The sequence below is a fragment of the Mustela erminea genome, chromosome 13 (genome assembly GCF_009829155.1).
Source record: "Mustela erminea isolate mMusErm1 chromosome 13, mMusErm1.Pri, whole genome shotgun sequence".
NCBI classification, from domain to species: Eukaryota; Metazoa; Chordata; class Mammalia; order Carnivora; family Mustelidae; genus Mustela; species Mustela erminea.
The window spans coordinates 57,628,232-57,649,284 of NC_045626.1; the positions used below are offsets into that span (position 1 = coordinate 57,628,232).

At 44.6% G+C, this 21,053-nt stretch overlaps 1 protein-coding gene across 4 annotated transcripts in view; it reads right to left on the reverse strand.

Annotated features, from left to right (window-relative positions):
* Positions 1–2,577: 2,577 nt before the first annotated feature.
* LOC116572116 overlaps positions 2,578–21,053 on the reverse strand; it is a 79,945-nt gene continuing 61,469 nt past the window's right edge. For 3 of the 4 annotated variants that reach the window (XM_032310868.1, XM_032310867.1, XM_032310866.1), the window contains exons 3-4: positions 15,989–16,056; positions 2,578–4,418 (exon numbers count right to left, since the gene is read on the reverse strand). In XM_032310868.1, coding sequence (XP_032166759.1) covers positions 3,899–4,418; positions 15,989–16,056 — 588 coding nt within the window. In that variant the 3' untranslated portion in view covers positions 2,578–3,898. The remainder of the gene's footprint in view (positions 4,419–15,988; positions 16,057–21,053) is intronic. The other variant, XM_032310869.1, reaches the window with a different exon arrangement.

Sequence of the window (21,053 nt, forward strand, 5' to 3'; positions counted from 1 at the left end):
GTGACCTGGAGAATGTTCTGGTGGAGGAGAATGCTGTGACAGGTGCAAGCAGGCATTTAAAAACATGGGTGGCATATGTCTGCAGAAACAGCACCAGGGGCTGGATGCCGCTAGGCTGGGTCGGTGGCCGGCAGAAGAAGAATGAGCTGCTGAGGCCTGCTGACATAGGGTCTCTGTGAGAGCTTACAAAGGGGCCTTTATCTCCTGCGGAGGAATGACAGGCACAGCCGACGTGCAGGCTGAAGAGCTCATTGTGAGGGTCCTGGAGCTCCAAGGAGGTGGCAGTGCTCGCCAAGGCAGCTCTATTATCCAAAGGCCTGGGCCCTGGTGGGGAAAACCTGGCATCTTGAAGTGTGGGACAGAAACATCTCGAATGATGGCCTGAAGATGTGGATTTAACAGAGGCCCCTGGACCCTCTGGACCCAAGTGCTGACCCACCCTTCCCTAGTGAGGTCCAGTCCTTTTGTTGTGCTGGCAAATTCTGCAGAGGCCCCTCCCCATACGACAACAGGAACCCCTTGAGGAGATATTGCACCTCTCCTCCCAGCTTCGGCTTTGGGATGCATATATATATGAAAGAAGCCATATATATATGCATCCCAAAGCCAAAGCTGTATATATATATGTGTGTGTGTGTGTGTGTGTGTGTGTATGTGTACGTATGTGTATATACACACACACACACGTGTGTGTGTGTGTATATATATATATATATATAAGATTTTATTTATTTATTTGACAGAGAGAGAGAGAGAGATCACAAGTAGGCAGAGAGGCAAGCAGGCAGAGAGAGAGGGGGAAACAGGTTCCCTGCCGAGCAGAGAGCCCAATGTGGGGCTCGATCCCAGGACCCTGAGATCATGACCTGAGCTGAAGGCAGAGTCTTAACCCACTGAGCCACCAAGGCACCCTTCGGGATGTATATTAACTGGTGGGAAAGAAGCTGGAGAAGTGGGCAGTGATGGTGAGAACTGCCTCTGCATCAAACAGCACCAGTGGCAGATAAAAGATTTTGTATTTGCTCTGTGCGATGCTTGCTCCTGGGGCTAAAACTGTGACCCAGTTAAAGTAACTGACTTATCAAACTAACGGCTTGCTCCTCGAGGTTGACTTCAAGATCCCTGCCTCCTAGGTTCACCAAATTCAAAACTATGCTGTCTCAAACTAACCAATCTGATCCCATTCATTACCTCGCAAGACACCCCTTAAAGTCACTCAATCCAAGCCCAAACAACCTCCCTATGCCTTACCCTAATTTCTCCATGTCTCTGAAGTTTCAGCACTCTGAAACTAACAGTGTTGTGGCTTCCTGGGTGGCTCAGTCAGTTAAGTGTCTGCCTTCGTCTCTGGTCATAATCCCATAATCCCAGGGTCTTGACACACTGGGTTTTCTGCTCAGTGGGGAGACTGCTTCACCCTCTTCTTCTTCCCCCGACTCATTCTCTCAATCTCTGTCTCTCTCTCAAATACATAAATAAAATCTTTAAAAAAAAAAAAAAAGAAAGAAAGAAAAGAAAGGGGCACCTGGATGGCTCAGTGGGTTAAGCCTGTGCCTTCAGCTCAGGTCATGATCTCGGGGTCCTGGGATTGAGCCCCACATTGGGCTCTCTGCTCAGCAGGGAACCTGTTCCCCCCCCCACCTCTCTGCCTGCCTCTCTGCCTACTTGTGATCTCTGTCTGTCAAATAAATAAATAAAATCTTTTAAAAAAATTTTTTAATTAAAAAAATGAAAGAAAGAAAGAAAACTAACAATGCCATGTTCTCCTATCCTGCTATAGATCTAACACAATCTGCTTTGCTTGATCAACAAGGGCTTCTGGTGGTTTCTTTGGGAAGACCACCACCAACACAAAACAGAGATGGCTAATAGTAATCCAGAATAAATTCAACACATCCAACCTTTCTCACTTTGGTGCTCGCCTGTTTTCTTTTCTTTTTTTAACTTTATTCAGTGTGTCAATTGAATGAGTTTTAACCCACCCCTTCTCTCAACAGAGCAAACGTAGCGAACATTTAAGAAACAAATCAGGAAATGTATCAATGAACACACTTCATATTTGACAATCATGGAAATAATTGTTGCCTCACCTGAGAGAGGAAATAACAACTGTTATCAATGACTTTCTTACTCCTATAAGAGCTCCTTGATGACCCTCCCTTCTTTATTTTACTTAGAAAATTATTTACTTTGTCTGTATCTATTCAGTTGAATAAGAATTCTCTTGGTGAGTTAATGGATAACTTTTGGCTGGCCTTTCCACATTCTGAAGTAGTTGCCAAGTTTGTAAGGCATGCACTGAAGAAGATATGAAGAACAATATTTAGTACACCTGGGCTGTTTAGAGGAAAAACCAAATTTGGATAGGAATGTCCCTTTTAATGAATTTAGACATTGGCCTCTTAAAAAGGGCCAATGTACTGTCCACATTTGTCATTTGAGAACCACTGTGATCCCTCCAGCAAATGGAGGAGGTAAACCCACCTGGAGAAGTAGGTATTTGTTGTTGTTACTCATGAACATATTTTTAAATCTATTTTTATGGATTTAAAAATATATTCATAATGTCATGGGTGTTAAAAAAAGCCAACATAACTCTTCACATAGACTTCTTATGTCTTATGTCTCAAATACAAATTCTATTCCCTGAGCAACAAATCCTCCCCTAAAGTCAAGTGCAAATCAAGGGTTCACAAATTTTGTTCTTTTCCCACTGGTTTCCATTATAACTTCCTGTCTTGTCATCATTTCTAATAAGAAACATGTCCTGAGCTATTACTATGCATTATTCCCTGACTCTTCCAGTGGATTTGTGATCTAGTTACCCGGTCATAGCTCAGCACACAGGAATGGTAATTGTAGTTCCAGAGAGTAGGGGATAAGGCCAAATGAGAGGGCGGTCAGTAAGGGTCATGGCAATGGTTGCTAACTTAGTTTTGAATTTCTGCTTCATCCCTACGGACTCAAGATTTTCTTCCTGGTAGTTTCTCTGTAAATAAATTCTCAAATACAAGCAGGGTGTTCCTATTATTAAAGCATTATTTTGATCATATTACTCCCCTGATCAAAACATTCCACTGACTACTGATAAAAGTCCAAAGTCCTCAGGCTGAAATTTCAGGTTTTCTAAAATCAGATCCCTTCCTATTCTTCTTGGTTTATTTTCTACTATTCGCTTCCACAACCCAGAGTCCTCCACCCAGCCGACTTAGTCAACATTCCCAGCACAGCACTGGCATTTTTTGGCCCTGCCCTCCCCTCTCAGGACTCTGCTTATCTCTTTCATCATTTCAGGACCGCAGAGGTTCGTCCAGGTGTACCGTAAGGGAGGAACCCACCAGAAGTAAGGCAACCATAGAGAGAGGGGTGGACCCTGCACTTCACTGGGGTGTGGAATAGTTAACATAAACATGCATCACCCTTGAGACCTCCTTGTCTGCTTGTCTCATCCTTCTGCCTTCTTACCCCTTTCCTTTAACATCTGTGTATCGTGATTTTAATAGAGGTCATTTAAACATGCCTTACAAACTGTTTAAACATGTTCTTGGAGAGTTGATTGTCCCTCTTGTTTCCCAATCCTGAACACCATATAGTTGTGTTCAGTCTGCTCTATATTTGCCCATTGATAACTCCCTTCATCCAGCCCCAGCGCCTTCCCTCCCCGCTACCAACCCCCCCCCCCCCCCACACAACTGGATTCCCCTGGGCTTTCTTTCTTTGAGAGCTGGAATTCTGCCTCCTAGACATCTTTGTGCCCACACCTCCTAATAGGGGACTTTGCGTATAGCACATTGCATTGACTTGATCGCAGAAAAGTGACAAAAGAGCAAAATACTTTTGCAATCCAAAGAATACATTTGTAATGAGAACCCTCAACCACAGTTGTCTGCAGTGGGTGTCAGAGTCTGCTGAAGCAGAGCTCCATGTGTGCACCACCAGCCTGCGTTCCTGTCTGCTCACACCCTCCTAATTCTTGCCTACAGTTGGAAGAAGGCAAGCGTCCCCTTTGGGCCCATCTCATCGAGGGAGAGGTAGAAGTGGTCTGTAGTTCACGAGACAGGTTGTTTTGTCTTCGTGGTGCCAAACAATTGCTTGGACTTGGTTTTTCAGTCAGTCTGGGTTTCTCAAAACAGCCTGAAATGACCAAAGAGAAAGTGTCATAGAAAAGCAAGGAAATGTCACGTAACATGTGGGGTTTTCTCTTTGTACGGGAAGGTGTCCAAGGTTTCAAGGGAAAAACACTAATTTGTAGGTATAGAAAAACCCTTATCTTTATTTTAATCCTGAAGTTCTTAGACCTTCGTGAAAGTTCTTTGTTGAGCTGCTTCTCTTCCAAGGAAGTTGCTAGCAGGTCACCTTCTTGTGACTCCTTTAACCTCAAAAGGATGCTTTGGTAGGCCACACAATGATGATCAAATCTATCCAAAGAAAAGGTCATGACAACATTAAATGGTTTATTTGTTTCCTGCACCTGTTTTTGTTACTTTCCAAGCCCCTGGAGAACCAAAGGCAGCCTTTCTGCTGCTCTGAGAAATTATTCTGTCTAGAATATTTGATCCCACACCGGAACAGCTGCCAAATGGAAAATAATATGCCCACCCAGACAGCAGGAAGTTGGCCAGAATGTGGCATCTCCTAATTTAAATGACACAAAACCTCACATTCATCCGGAACTGGTCTTCTCAGAGATCCCAGCTGTTTGTAGATCCTAGAATCCCAGAGGGCTGAGCCCACTTAGAAATCCTACAGTTCATCACATTCATTTTTCAGGCTGAGATTCAGACTGTCTGAGACTCAGACAGGTTGAATGATATCCCCATTAATTAATCACTAACTAGAGGCAGATCCAGCTCTAGAAGGAACCCAGGTGAACCCAGGTGTCCTACCTCCAAATTAACAAGGAAAACTGACCCCTATCCATTTCTTTTTTATTTTTTAAGTAAGCTCTATACTTAACATGGGACTTGAACTCACAGCCCTGAGACCAAGATTTGCATGCTCTACCAACTGATCCAGCCAGGCCCTCCGGTCCCTGTTCATTTTAATACTCTTGATTATTTCAGAACCTAGGATGAAGACATTTCATTCCAGAAACCATGACCGACTCCCAGACAATTTCAACAGATAACATGGAGAAGACTTAGACTAGTTAAATCAATCATAGAGAAGTATAAGTGCACAAAAGGTGAGGGTTGGGATCCTCATTAAGTCAGACTCTGAATTTTTCACACCAAGAAGTTAGTTAAGGATAATCACACTTTTGACAGTCATCCATCCATCCCAGAACTATTAAAATAACATTTAAACCCTACTTGGCGATTTTTAAGGGAGTTAATTATTTAAGCAGTCTCCAAAATCTGTTGTATTTCCCCCGCCTAATGCATTTGTAAGCAAGCAACTTGGAGCTCGGTGTGCCTTTTGCTGTAAGAAAAGTATCAGCTAAAAAAGGAGTCTCTGAGCTGACCCATCGAGGTCTATTTGACTACCAGATCAGAGGACTCTGGTCCTTCCAGGCCTGACCTGAGTCCTGTCCGGACACCAGGAGATCAGTACTGCAAGAGTGAGGAAGAGGTCGGTGACCAGAAGGAAAATGGCATCAGGGAAATGGCCTGGATCTTTCAATTCCTTCTCTGGCCTTTGCCAGCCCTTTGAACAAATCCCTTACTGTCTTTGAACCTTGGTTGTTCTCCTATAAAGTGGAGCCAACGGCTAACCCACAGAGCTCTTGGGAGGAGACAATGAGACGAATGTATGTGAAGGTCCCAGCTCTGTGCTGACACTGAACAGGTACTCAGCAAGTTACTCTCCCTAACCTCCCACTGTCCAAGGTTCAGACCCCCAAAGGTCTGAACACCACCTCCTTCCCTAGATTAGCATGTTTCTTTCTCTAAGCCCCCATTTTACTAGTGGTGCCCAAGCCCTTCACCCCAACTAGCCCTGTTATCCCTGGCTCTCAGTCAAATCCCTCTCCCCAAGTTCAACTAGGTCTTCAAAAGGAAAAGTATCTGATTGAAGAGGGTCACACTTGAAAGCCATCAGCTTCAAAATCCTCTGGGCAGTAGGTGTATTTTTGAACAAAGCTTTTCAATAACCAAAGTGAATCTCAAATCCATTTGTCAGGCATGATGACAAAATGAAAAGAAATTTTGAGACAGTGTTAAGAGAAGCAGTCATGACTGGGAGATCCAGCCCTGCCTCAGAGCCCACTCTAAATCATCAGCCAGGGTATTCTTGCTTTTAACATCTAGCATTCCTGTGAACACTACCTCTTCCACTCAATTTTGGTTACCAGGGCCCAGAAGTGTAGTTCCAGCAGAGATGGTGAGAGGCTGGTTGGTTGCTATGTCCTTGATGATAAGGGCCATTTGTAATTCCTGCATTTTCTTGTCAGGGGCTGCCTGATCTCCCTTTCTTTGGGCAATCCTTCTCCATATTTTGGGAAAGAGAGATTCCAAATGACATAATCATTTAAGTGTGGGTGGTCAAAGTCTCCAACCGCACCTCTGCCAGCCTGAAACATGGTGTCTCCTGATTTTGAGGGCAAGTGTACTTTATATGTGCCTTTATCATCCATGAGGCCTAGAATTGCATTTAGTACAGGCTCATTTGATGGATGAATGAATGAGTGAACAAATGAATGAAATTCTAAAATCTAATTTACATTATTAGTGCTCATTTCCAAGTCTCATCTCCCCCAAGCACATGAAAAACTACAGGTCAAAATTCCCTGCCATCAAATGGGGCCATGTGACTGCAAGTAGAAATGACAGGTGTCACTTCTGATCCAAACTGAAGATAGGAGATAGGGCAGGATTTCCCTCGTAGGCCACCAGCCACATTAGAGACAACAAAGCCTCTGTTAGCCTGAGTTCCTGAGTCACAACAGATCACTCCTCTACACCTGCTGACCTGTGTTGGACATATGACATGAACAAGAAATATATCTTTGTTGAAGGATTTTTGTTCTATGGCATACCCAGCCTATCCTGACCAATACAGCCAATGACCACTTAAAGGTAAAGGCAAAGAGGCTGTATATTTTGTCAAATTCATAAGGGCTCCTGAGAATATTTTCTTGCCTGGATTTTGATTGTTGTATGGTATCAATCTTATTAGGCATCACCTAAAAGTTAAGAGCCACTGGAGGATGTCTACTCAGTCTGCAGTTTCACTGGCATGAGAGCAGAAAGCCAGGATGCCTTTCAGTTATAGTGAGTCGGTTCCCCTGGCACCCTGCAGGTCAGAACAAGGCAGATTATCAGGGGAATATGCAAGGCACAGTATGAAAACAGCTTCATACATCAAACTCACATCCATGGAAACATATTCTCGATTGATCTGTGCATAAATGTTTAAAATGCACTTTATTTCATTTTTAGGTTTTGAAATGAGGGGTTGACATTTGCAGGAATGAGCACCATATGTGCCTTGTCAAGTCTGCGGCATACTCAGTGGGGCAAACCCAGCTCCCCCGCATGGCGTCATCCACTTAGCAACCTCCTGCGATACCTTGTTTTTCATCTATGGGCAACATTTGGCCAGAGGCTACAGGCAGCAGGGACAGGGACAGGAAGAGCCCACTTTTTGGCAGCATCTCCCAATTCACCTCACCCAAAACTCCTATTGTTGTTGATTCCTGTGTTGGCAGTGAATTTCACTAGGATGGGTACCATATGTTCTAGCATTTCTAAAACCAGCTCAGTTTTGAATATATTCTTTGTCTCCATAATCCATCAAAATGCCCCAGAAATTCCAACATTTTAGAATACAAACTACATCTATCAGGCAACCTCTCGCACAAAGATGCAATACAAAAATTAATTTTGACAGCCTGTGCCTAGTTTCTGGTTGAAATTCATTCACTTCACCCTCATATACCTGCAAACCATATGAGGATAAGTTTTATGCTGACCCCCAGGAGTTCCGGCCAAAAAAGCTTCATATCAAATTGCCTTAGTCTCAGGTGTTTGTTTCAGAATGGGATCTCACTGAGTCACTTAGTCGTATGGGTCTGCTTTGCTGACTGTTAATTACCATATCCCAGGGGTTTTGTGAGTTGAACATTTCAATCATGGAAATGTCACTTTGCCTCTGAGAAGTTTGGTCAGAAATGTGTGCTACCTCCCTTTTTCCGACCAATATGGTTCAGTTTTTCAGTCTAATTATTCTGTCTACCCCAGCACTGTTTTAGGCCAGGGAGAGCACACAGTGTGGTCTTTAGTAGGATCTAAGCTACGTAGTAGAGGTTGACCGTCCCATCACTACCTTTTACGTTTCCATCCCAAGTGTCTGAAATACTGTTAGGACACATCCTTTGGTTGCAAGATCAAACTCTGTTAAAAAAAAAAAAAAACAAAAAAAAAACAGGTGCCCCAAAGAGGACATGCTTTAAATTATGGGCTACTAAGCCCTTGGCAGGAGCATGTTAACAACTCCTTTCCAAATGGGATCTGCAGAGAGGGAGGCTTGGAAAGAATGGAGATGGGCCAACAAAGACAAGTGTTCTAAGCAGAGTAGAGCAGAAGGACAGACTTTGTGGGGCATAGAGGGTGGACTCAAGTGGAGAAGGTGTGGCCATGAAATGCAAAGGATGAAAGGGGTTGATCTTCAATTGAGCCTTTACTCTATGCCAGGCATTACACAAAATGTTTCCTGTGTGTTTACACCCCTCCATGACCTTGGGGAATAAAGCATATGCTCATTTCACAGATGTGGAAACCACCAGTCAAGGTGGTGGATGATTTCCCCAGAATCACAATCACACAGCTGGGATGGGATGAAGCCACCCCCCGAACCTATCTCCTTCTAAAGAATTAACTGTCTCATTTTTTAAATTGGCCTGGACCTCAACACCAATTATTTTTTTTAAATGGACATTCACTTTTTTAATTCCAGAGGCTGAGAAGTCCAGGATTAAAATGCTGGCAGAGTCTGGCGAGGGCCCTCTTCCTGGTTGGCAGACAGAAGCCAGTTCTAATAGCAAACTAATAACCCCATAACCAAATCTTGTTGCTGCAAACTCTGAGGTGACAGACTTTAAAAATTAGGAGCTAGGAAGACAGTTTGGCAGCTTTCCCCAAACTAAACATAGGCTATCATATGCTCCAGCAAGTCTACCCCTAGGTATACACCTAAAAGAATTGAAAGCAGAGACTCGAACAGATGTTTGAGTGTACCATTGTTCATAGCAGGAGTAATCACCACAGCCAAAAGTAGAAACAACCCAAGGACCCATTAAAGGATGAATGGATAAACAAAATTGTTACATCCATACTACCATGGAATATTATTCAGCCTTAAAAAAAAAAAAAAAAAAAGAAATCTTGACACATGCTATAACAAGGGTGAAACTTGTGGCTGTTACACTAAGTGAAAAAGCCAGTCAAAAAAGGACAAATATTATATGATTTCACTTATCTGAGGTATTTTGAATAGTTAAATGCATAGAGGCAGAAAGTAAAATGGCAGTTGCCAGGGGCCACAGGAAAGAGAGAATGCCAAGTGATTTAATGGGGACCAAGTTTCTGTTTAGGATGATGAAAAAGTTCTGTGGATGGATGGTGGGGTTGGTTGCATAGCACTCTTGCATACATTTAAAGATGCTTAAAATGGAAAGTTCCTTGGTGTATAGATTTTACCACAATTTAAAAAAAAACTGACAAGGACAGGAATTCAGAATTTGACCTTAAATATCATCTTTTATGCATGAGCACAGAGCATTTTCCTCACATTATGTTATTCTGCTATATGGTCATGAGATGGTAGAAGCTGGTAGAAGCAGACAGCCCGACGTGATAAAGATAAAGCTTCTGATGGTGTATCAGCTGGTCCTACCAACTAATTTTGCAGAAGGGGAAACTGAGAGCTGAGATAACTTGCCTGAGACCACACAACAAGGGAAGTCAGCCTTCAGTGGCCCACGGGCACCTAAAGCCTTGGGTTGCCTGCCAGGCTTTCTCCTCTAGAGTCAACTTAAAAAATCCAGAGAACAAAGCAGATGGATCAGTGTGCTCACGTGCATGCTTGCTTGCCCAAAGGTGAAGGCACGGAAATGATGTGAACATGAGATTCTAGTACAATTAAATTATTTAAGCCACTTTGCCAAAAGTTTCCCAAACCCAATGCTTAGTTCTTCCCTCAATTACTGCACCTTGATTTTTTTCATCCCTGTGTATGTGCAAGGAATGAGTCCAAGTCCTAGCTATGAACTGTCAAACAAATTCCTGATGAACAGGTGGGGAAAAGATTCAGTGGAAATAAAACTCATTCCATTTTTCATGCATCAAGTATTTCCTGAGCACCTATTTTATGCTGGAGACTATGTTATCTCAGGGAGTGTAGCCAAGAACAAGCAATGCTTCTTCCTTGCTCTCATGAAGTACTGGCCTCAGGGAAGGGCATGGGATGCCACAGTAAGGGAAGCCTGAATAGCTTGGTGATACTTGGAACCCAGTGTTGTAAAGGCTATGATGTGAAGTCTGGGTATTGAAGGAGAGGTTGGCATGGTCTATCAGGGTTCAGAGAAGCAGAACCGCTAAGAGATAGACAAAGACACAGGTGGTCCCCTCTAAATTCATATGTTGAAACCCACCGCCAATGGAATTAGACCATTGCCCTTAAAAAGAGAGCCCAGAAAACTCCCTCTCTTGGAGGCTTTGTGAGGACACAGTGAGAAGATGGCCATCTGTGATGAAGAGGGTCCTCAGCAGATGCCAAATCTGCCAGAGCCTTGATCTTGGACTTCCCAGCCTCCAGAACCATGAGAATAAATTTCTGTTGTTTATAAGCTACCCAGCCTGTGATATTTTGTCATAGCAGCCTGATTTAAGACAGCTAGGTAGTTAGGTAGATAGATAGATAGATTTGCTACAGGGACTGGCCTCATGCAATTGTAGGGGCTGGCTAATTGCCTTCTACCTGGCTGTTGTCTTCACATCTGAGCCAACAGGGTAGGAGATAGGGGAAAGAAAGATGAACATAAAGTGGCGGGAGATAAAGAAGCCCTCTTGTTGCCTCCCAGACACCCTCTCTGTCATGGACAAAAGCATACATCTGGCTCAGGAGTCAGAGAAGTTGGAAGAGTGAAGGACTCGGGGCCAGCCCTTGCCTCCCACCCATGAGATAAGCCAGCAGGTATGAGACCCCATTGTCAGCTCCAGACAGCCTGCTGCCTCATCTCCGCCTTCCCCACCTCCTACGAGATCTGTTTTGTAGCTCATCGTGGCTGGTCACTTACAGGGAAGGGAGTTCTGAGAGATGCGGTTGCCCTTGTCAAGCTGACAGATTTTAAAGCCACCACAAAAGACAACCTACCCTAGACTGGAGGCTGGGGGAAGTTTCCAGGAGGAAGTGACATGGACGCTGAGACCCAAAGGATGGCAGATGGTGGCCACACGGAGTGAGGAGAGAGTTCCATGGGTGTCGGGACAACAATAAGAAACAGACCCTGTCTGAGAAAGTTAGCATTTTTAAAAGGAAATAGAAACCAAAAGGAAAAAGATGAACTTGTTTTGAACTTGTTTCAAAACCAAGAATATAGCACATTTTTCTAGCGGCTATAATAGTGAATTGAAGCCAATAAAACACTAGAGAAGTGGCTTTCCTAACGGCAGGTTGATTCACAACTTCCTCTACTTCCTGTTCGTCCATCCTCCCTACTCCCTTCCAGCCCCTTTCCGGTCCTCCTCACTGTCAAGGCAATCAAGTCAAGTGGGAGCCCCATCACACAGATAACCTTAGCTTATTTCTTGTAGACCTTACCCAGGAGTGAGATCCATCACAGGATAGAAACCCCACTGCTTGGAGCCAGTGCCCCATGTCATCTCAGTACAGGCTGCCAAAATCCCAGTGTGTAAGAGCCTCTGATTCCTCTGTGTATCTTCATGGTCAGAGCCAGACATCCCACCCCCAGCAAGGACACGCCAGGCCTGAGAGCCTGGGTCAGTGCCTCACTCACTTTCAAACACAGTATGTCCTCCAGATTCAACTGAGTCCATGTCCTTAAGGGAAACCCAATGTGTTGGAAGAAAGGCAGGCTTCCTGTCTTTCTAGCCCAGCACATCACCTTTTGGAAAGATGATTTGGATGATTTGGAAAGATGATTCAAACCATCTTAGCAGGGCTGGTCTCAAGACTTGCAGCACACAGCCTGAGGTAGGGACCACAGTGGTGACCTAGGCCTGAGTAGGAGATGGGGGGAATGCACATGTTTCCAAGCAGAAACGTAGCTTCCCAGATCTCAGGTCTTGCTCCCAGTCATGAGGTAGCAGATCCTTGGTTTCCCAGTAGATCAGGGGTCCCCAAGACCACACTCAGATTCTGGGATTCACAGAAATCGGAAAAGCTGATCTACCCATGTTTATGGCTTATGACAGTGAAAGGATATAGATTAAAATCTGCCTGGGTGACTCAGTCAGTTAAGTGTCTGCCTTAGGCTCAGGTCATCATCCCAGGGTTCTGGGATCAAGCCCCACACTGGGTTCTTTGCTCAGCAGAGAGTCTGCTTCTCCTCCCTCTGCCCCTTCCCCAGCTGATTCTCTCCCCTTCTCTCTCTCTCTCTCAAATAAATAAAATCTTTAAAAAATAAATAAGTAAGTAAAATAAAATCAGGGACGCCTGGGTGGCTCAGTGGGTTAAGCCGCTGCCTTCGGCTCAGGTCATGATCTCAGGGTCCTGGGATCGAGTCCCGCATCGGGCTCTCTGCTCAGCAGGGAGCCTGCTTCCCTATCTCTCTCTCTCTCTCTGGCTGCCTCTCCATCTACCTGTGATTTCTCTCTGTCAAATTAATAAATAAAAGCTTTAAAAAAAAATAAAATAAAATAAAATAAAATCAGCCAAGGGAAAAGTCTCAGAGGCCCAGGAGAGTTCCAGGAGTAAGTTTCTGGTCTTCTGTCCCCACCAGAGCCCTGTGGACAGCACCTCCTTCTCCCAGGAACAAAGTGTGAGAATATGAGCCAAATATTGCCAATCGGCGACACTTACATGAGCCTTGGTGCCCAGGGATTTTACTAGGGTCAGTCACATAGGCGTGGGGTACCCTCATGATTGACCTTAGCTATTTAGAATCTATCTCCAAACTGGGGCAGAATGGCCAAAGCCCCCATCATAAATCGCAGTACGATCACAGATTACCTGGCATGGCCTAGTGCCCCAGGTAAATAAAGACCCTCTTGTCAGGCAGGATATTCCAAGGACTTAAATTTCTCTCTCAGGAGCCAATCAAGAACTAGAACTTTCAGAATGTGCTGAGTTTGGACAACCAAGCCTATGGGTCAACCAAGTACTGTTCATCCACACATTTTGTTCACATTTTGTTCTGAGAGGGAAGTACCGTGGTCCTGCGTGACCAACACTAGTCAGGAGGCATCCTGCCACTAACCCACTGGTAACCTCAGGTTAAGACCCATAGAATCTCCTTGCCTTTGTTTACTTGTCTGTGAGGTGATAGTAGTAACATCCACTCCAAATTTCCTGAAAGGTGCCATGAGAGTCAAATGACACAGTGGATGAAATAATTACTAAGCCTCCTGTACTCACTAACGTCAGGGTTAACAAGGTATCCAAGTCAAATGGCACTCTAGGGATTTCCGTCTATTTTGTAGCCATTTTGTTTTTCCCCCTACCAGTTATAAAGTGCTTACTATGTGCCAGGTACTAGGCTTATGGGGATTATTTTATTTAATCCTCAAATAATTCTCTGAGGATAGTTCTATTTTTATCCTCATCTGAGAGGACCGAGTTTCGGTAAGGTTACCCAAGGGCACATCTCTTCTTAAATAGCAGAAACAGCTTTGAAACTGAACAAAGATAACCAGAGACAGAAAAACCAAGCTAAGTTGGTTGCTAGCCAGACAAGGGAGAGCAGCTTTGCTCACCCAAAGGTGGGTCCGGTGACACTCTCTCCATTAAAAGGGAAGAGACTGGATCAGGATACAAAGAAAAGGCTTTGGCTCTCAGAAGGTGGAATTCTGAAGGGTGTCATTTGATGGCTAGAGGAGAAAACTGTGAAATATTTGGAACTGTTCCTCGCTCTGGTTTTTACGACAGAAGCGCTATTGTCTGTCAGGTCCAAATAGGTTGTGCAATTAAGACTGAGCGGGCTCAGGTCACAGCCACTGAGTTTGTGGGCACCTAAGAATTGGGGACATCCTTCTCCTCACAACTGAGGCTATCTGTCTCCAGGGCTGGAGATCGGACATCCCTGTATCTGGCCACCCTTGCTCTGTGTCAGCGGTCTCCTCACCAGCTCCCAGCTGCCCCAGCCAAATGTGTCAGGGACCACCTGGAGAGAGCTCATTTTGTCAGTTTTTAACAGGATCATTGTTTTTAAGGAAAACCTCATTTTTATTAGAGAACTGCAGAAGTAAATACTCCCGATTTCTTCTTCTACCATAGGCTCATCTGCTGTTCCTTGTCCTCCAAGATAAATCTAGAAGAGGAGACAGCTGTTCAGTTGCTACAAATCATAGGAACACTCTGGTGCAGAAATCTCCATAAAAGACTTCAGAGAAGATTTATGTCTTAAGCCAGAATTTAGAAGAAAGGCAAAAAAATCTTGGCAAGAAGGAGCAGAAGGCTTTTACACAGAGGCACATCTGAAACTCTGAAGAGAAAGAGAGAGAGAAAAGGATACCTACCATGGGGAGAAGGGTGAGCGTCCAGTGTCGCCCTGTGCTGACCTGGACCGAGGCCTGTGAACAGGGAGAGCTGGGGCAAGGCCTCTAAATGGAGCCTGGACCAGAAAATCCATACAAACGAGGAGTATTTGGAAGGCGTCCAGGATGTGGAGACTGCCATTAAGAGAATTTGCTTTGGAGATGAGAGAGCTTAGAAGGGCCCCAAATGCCCAGGAAAAGGAAGTGTGGTTCAAAACAGCCAGTTTTCAATAAGCCACTTTGGAAGCTACCTGGAATGTTTAGTAGTAGTAGTAGCAGTAGTAGTTGTAGTAGTAGTAGTAGTAGTAGTAATAGTAGCAGCACTATTTTAATTCCAGAAATAATTAATGTGTCCTCAGAATAAGTAAGCATTACTTACGAACAAATTGGGGTAGGATTCTAACTCTATTACTCCAGAGGCCCCCCGCCCCGCAAACCTCTGCTCCACACTCCCACCTCCCTTCCTGGAAATCCACAAAGACACCCTCTTTCATAGCCCAGAGAAGACCTACATGCTGAGGAACTTGAGTTTCTGACTGAACATGGTCTATTTTCCTGCCCCCATGACCTAGAACCTGGCCTTCTGGGAGGTGTTTCCTTTTCTGGGACAGGAGATGCCTGATCCAATGAGAACAGTGTGCAACATGGTGGTCACGTCTGCCTCTCACCCCTCTGGGTTAGCACAGACTCCACAGGTGAAGGGCACGTGCTCCATCCACATTGCCTCACTTCAGACACCAGCTGCTAGTTTGGGGGTCCCCAGGCCACCTCTACTTCTGACAAATTGGCTATGAATTTGGGGTTCCTGTGACCCCCTCAAGTTCAATGATTCACTAGAATGATTCCTAGAACTCAGAAAGTGCTATCTTTATGATTATAGCTTTATTATAAAAGATACAAATCAGGGGGTGCCTGGTGGCTCAGTCAGTTAAGCATCCGACTCTTGATCTCAGCTCAGGTATTGGTCTGAGGGTCTCAGAGTTCAAGTCTTACTCTGGGTTTCATACCAAGAGCTTTAGAAAAAAAAAAAAAAAAGTTAAGTAACAAATCAGGAATCACCACATGAAGAGATCCATAGGGCAAAGTTTGGAACAGTCCTGAGCGAGCTGCTTCCACTCCCTGTCCCTGTGGAATCAAGACGTGTCACCCTCCCAATACAGCAGTATGCTCACTAACCTTGGGGCAGCTTTGGGTATCCAGGGTTTCACCGGAATTTCATTACAGAGGCATGATTGACCGAATCATTGGCCCTGTGATTGAACTCAAACTCCGTCTTCCCTCCCCAGAGGTGGGGAGGTCAGGCTGACACCACAACTGGCCCCATCCCGAGTTACCTCGTTAGCTTTAACTCAGGTGTGGTCCATGGGCTCCTAGCGCTCAGGAAATTCCAGGAGTCTAGAACCTGAGACAAAGAACAGACAAATGTTTTATTATACAGCATGATGACAACAACTAATATTTAATGAGGGTTTTCCCGGTGCTGGGCTCTGTGTTGAGTACTTGACATACATCTCCCTTGATCTTTAAAACAATTCTATGCGCCAGATTTATTATTATCTCCATTTTACAGATCACAAACTGAGGCACAGAGATGGGAAGAAACTTGCTTAAATTCACACAGCTGGTGAGTGATAGAGCTGGGTTTGAACTCGTATTTGTCACGTGGGCCACTGGGTGCCTCTAGGGCTCTTTATAAAAAGGGAGAAGCCAAGAGGGCAGCCATTGTCACTAGAGAAGAACTTAGATATAATGCAAGAAACCAGACGGACTTCAGAATCTTGGAGGAAAAATAATCTAGGTTTCACACTTTAAAAAATTCAGTCTTTAGAGTCAGAAAAGCTGCTTTAAATTCCGGCTCTCCCAACTGAGAAAAAAGCAGTAAACTCTCTGGTCTGCAATCCCTTCCTCAATTAAATGGAAATTTTAATAACATCTCCCTATGAGTTTAGTCTGAGGAATAAAGGAGATTATTTATTTGAAAGTGAAGAACACAAGACCCATGGAAGGCTTTCTTTTTCCTTTTCCCTCAGTCCGTCCCTGGTCTTTCACCCACAGACTGTATCTTCTGTCCCTCCAAGCTATTTACTCCTTGTGCCTCACATGATAACCCATCAGCCTCTCTCATTCCCTTGGATCACATTTTGGTTCCCTTAGCTCAATTATTTATACACTGTTCACATGGACTATTACTTTAGCTGCAGAGAACACCAGCCTTAAAAATATGTTTTAATCCCATAATTATACATGGCACAACACTTGAAATGTAGCCAACAGGGGTCCAGGCCCAGTAGCACAGTGGGAAAGGCCAGGGCATGTCCTCTGAAGTCCTCTGGTCCCACTTCTGCTTCCTCCTACCTTGTTGCCTTGAAAAAGACACTTAGCCTCTCTGAGCATCAGACTACTCATTTATAAAATATCACCAATAATTATGCCTGTCTTGCTAACCTCACAGGCCAGGCACAGGGAGGGTTGGATGAGAAATGTACGTGAAGACTTTGGAAACGAGCAAACCTTTATATGAATAGAGAGAATAATTATGTAAGACAGCAACTAAAGCAGACATTGAAGCCCACATAAAAAGATCTACGAAAATCCTAGAACATTCCCATATAAGGAGCATATGGGGAAAAATGGCACAAGACAGACATACACATAAACACGTGTTCGAGTCAGAGTTGGGTTCATTTTTGGAAGGCAGTTGGCAAGGAGAGCTGGGGAAGAGGTTGAGGAATGTCAGTGTTTACAAATGCTACTGTCTGGGAGTAGAAACACATGCAAAGCTGGAAGCCATATGGAAAAATCTAATGAGGAAAAACATGAATACCCGTTAAGTGAGTCTTGAACATGACACTGATGTGAGTCCCGAGGTAGCTCTAATGCGTTCCACACTGGTGTTCAAAGAGCTCAGCTCTTACAATGAATATGGATTTCTGGGGCGACCAGCGACTAAATACACCTCCTGGTCAGGTGTCAATAAAAAGACACCCAAAGCTGCCCTAGGACGTGGTTCAGATGAAAGACACAGAGCTTGCTTCATCTACATGAATTTTCCAAACACTATTTCTTCATAGGATACAAAAGAGATGAATGGTCTATATTTAAAAAAAAAAAAAAAAAAAAGACAATTTGGGTGACACCTAAGTTGGGTGCTAAAGTTGGGGTAAAACTCGTCATTAGAAATCTTGCTTTAGCTACTTTTATCCATTCATTTTTAAAAAATGTTTATTTAGGGTGCCTAAGTAGCTCAGTCAGTGAAGCATCTGATCCTAGGTCATGATCTCAGGGTCCTGAGATCTGAGACCTGCCTCAGGCTCCACGCTCAGGGGGGAGAATGCTGGGATTCTCTCTCCCTCTGCCTCTGCCAGGACCTCATCCCACCCCACCCCATGCAAGCACTCTCGCTCTCTCTCTCTCTCAAATAAATTAATTAATTAAATCTTCTTAAAAAGTTATTCATTGTCATTGGGAGGCAGGCCCCCTTCTAAGCCACCAGGATCTCCTAGCAAATATAACTGACAAAAGCCACAGCCTTCATAGGGCAGGTGGCCTCCCACTGGGGCCTGGGGAAGAGGCAGGGAGATAGATCACATGCAATAGACCCAATGAACAAGGAAGCTACAGAAGAAATGAGGAATTGGTCCCCACCACAGAGAAAAGGAAAGAAGAACCTGAAGGGGATTAGAAGGGCCGGATGGGGCAGTTGCCATTTCCAGTCCTGGGGCCATCTTGAGCATGTGACTTAACCTCCCCGGGCCTCCCTGCCTTTCCCAGGAAGTGGGACTACTACAGACCACCCCCCCCCCACAGCCACAGTCAATGCTCACATACTTGGGACACAGGAGCCCCCACAAAGACATCATGGGCAATATTACTCACTTGAGTTTTGCACACGGTAGGGAGAAACTGGTACACACCGGAAGAGGAAGTTCATGACCAGAGGGTGTATGGAGCTTATGTTCTCTGTCCCCCCCTGGTACCACTGAGCCTAGATCTACTTTGAGTAGAAGCAAGGGCATTTTGATCCACGGTAATAGAAAAGGTTTTGAAAGGAGATGCACTTGAGATGGAGAACCCTAGAGACCGAACTCCATTCTTTGACTCCTGTGCCTTGGAGAAGGGGAAATGAGGAGGGAAGAGAGCACAGGAGCCCGAGGGCAAGAGCAGAGGAGAATACTGAGAGCTGAGAGCAGATGAAGGGTGGGAGGCACCAGGCCCAAGTGTCAGCAGGCTTCCGGGCTTTATTTCCAAGTGTTCTGCCCAAAGAGATGCTTGGCAACAGTTTGTTTCATGAAATGCCAAGTCTCCCCCACAAACCGAGACTCTGTTCCTGCATGTTCAGATCCATAAACCCAGGGTCTGCAGGCAATGCCCATGGAGATGGACCCTGTGGCAGAAGGGAGAGGTTTATAAACCTCGGGGTTTCAGGGGCACCAGGGTGGCTCAGTCGGTTAAGCATCTGCCTTCAGCTCAGGTCACGATCCCGGGGTCCTGGGACCAAGTCCTGCATCGGGCTCCTTACTCAGCGGGAATCCTGCTTCTCCCTTTCCTGCTCCCACTATTTGTGCACACGCTCTCTCTGTCAAATAAATAAACTCTTTTAAAAAAAAAATAAATAATAAATAAATATACAGCAGGGCTTTAGACTTTGTGCTGTCCAGAAGATTCTCCTCCATCTTCGGTGGTCTTCCCCATGGGGTTCGTTTCCGGGTCTCACTACAAATACAGGAGGCATGAAGAAACACCTGTCGCTGCTCATGAGCTTACCCCAGCCACGGAGCCAGAGCCTGGTCACCTCCTGCAGGCTGCCCTCCTTACAGGTGGGTGGGAGCTCAGCCCTGGATAGACAGGGTCATTAATGAGAAATGCGGGGTTCCACCCCCAGGATCTAGGCTCCTGTCGGTATCTGACCAAGTTTCTGAAATGTCTGCTGAGGAAAAAGAAGAATTCTGCTGAGAAGGGACCAAAAAACCAGGAGAGCCATTTCAACATTTCCTCCTTCCTCATTGTCGATGCTGGGAGCTTTTGTGCTGTCAGTCCTGGGGACCCGAGCCTGAACACCACCCCAGATCCTGCAGAGCCCCAGTGACAGGGATGAAGGCGGAAGGGGGTTGGTTCTCTACTTGTCCGATTCATTTTATTATTATTATTTGGCCAAAATCTCAAATCCTTCTTACCAGTTGTTTGGCCTTGCAAACCCCTGAACCTCTTTTTTCTTTTCTCACTAGTTTGAGACACAGTGTTTTTATTATCTATTTTTGTATTGAAGTGTAATTAAAATACAATATTACATTTGTTTCAAGCATATAATATATTAATGTGTCAATTCTATTCGTTACTTCAGTTAAGTGTCGTCACCATCCGTCAGCAGACAATGACATGACAATATTATTGACTATGTTCCCTGTGCTGTACTTTTCGTCTCTGTGACTTAGTCATCATTTACCTGGAAGCCTGTGCCTCTCTGTCCATTTCACCCAGCCTCTTAGCCCCCTCCTCTCTGGCAACCACCCCTTGAACCTCTTTATTTCTCAATGTCTTCACCTATAAAACGGTCATCACAGGGACGCCTGGGTGCCTCAGTGGGTTAAAGCCTCTGCTTCGGCTCAGGTCATGATCCCAGGGTACTAGGATCTAGCCCCACATAGGGCTTTCTGCTCAGCAGGGAGCCTGCGTCCACCTTTCTCTCTCTTCCCCTGCCTCTCTGCCTACTTGTGATCTCTGCCTGTCAAATAAATAAATAAATAATCTTTAAAAAAATAAATTTAAAAAAATGGTCGTCTCCGCAGCACCTACTTAGAGGGTCATTATGGCAAATAATCTAACAAGGAACTTGGGGTATAATTTTAGTGTGGCTTGGGACTACAGGTTAACAAACTTGATTCCAAATATAGCACACAGCAGGCTGGATTAATTCAATGAATTAAGATCAATAACAAATCTTTGGGAGTGGTAGCTGGAAATGAACGTTCACAACTGACGTGCAAGGTGACTTTTGCAAGGGAATGCTGACAATTTTTGAGTTGAAATGTGAGTTGCTCTGTGTCTTAAATAGAAGGACATTTTCAGAAAAGAAATAAATATGTGATTCTGTAGGAATGACCTTGGTGTCAACATACCTGAATTCTATTCCTGATTCCGTTATTAATTTGCTTTGTGACATTAAAAACACCTGCTTCATATTCAAGGTGTTTTGGTAAACTGAAGAAGTCGGACCAGATTATGTCTAAGGTTCATGGCTATCTGTGGACGGTAACGGTCTCTGGTACTTTTGCCAGAAGAGCTAATTAGTTGAAGTGGTTTTAAGGGGGAAGAAGAGATCTGTGTTTTATTGAGAAATAGACCTAATTCTCACCAGGATGAAAGCCACCATGACTGTGAGTCAGGATGGTCATTATCGAC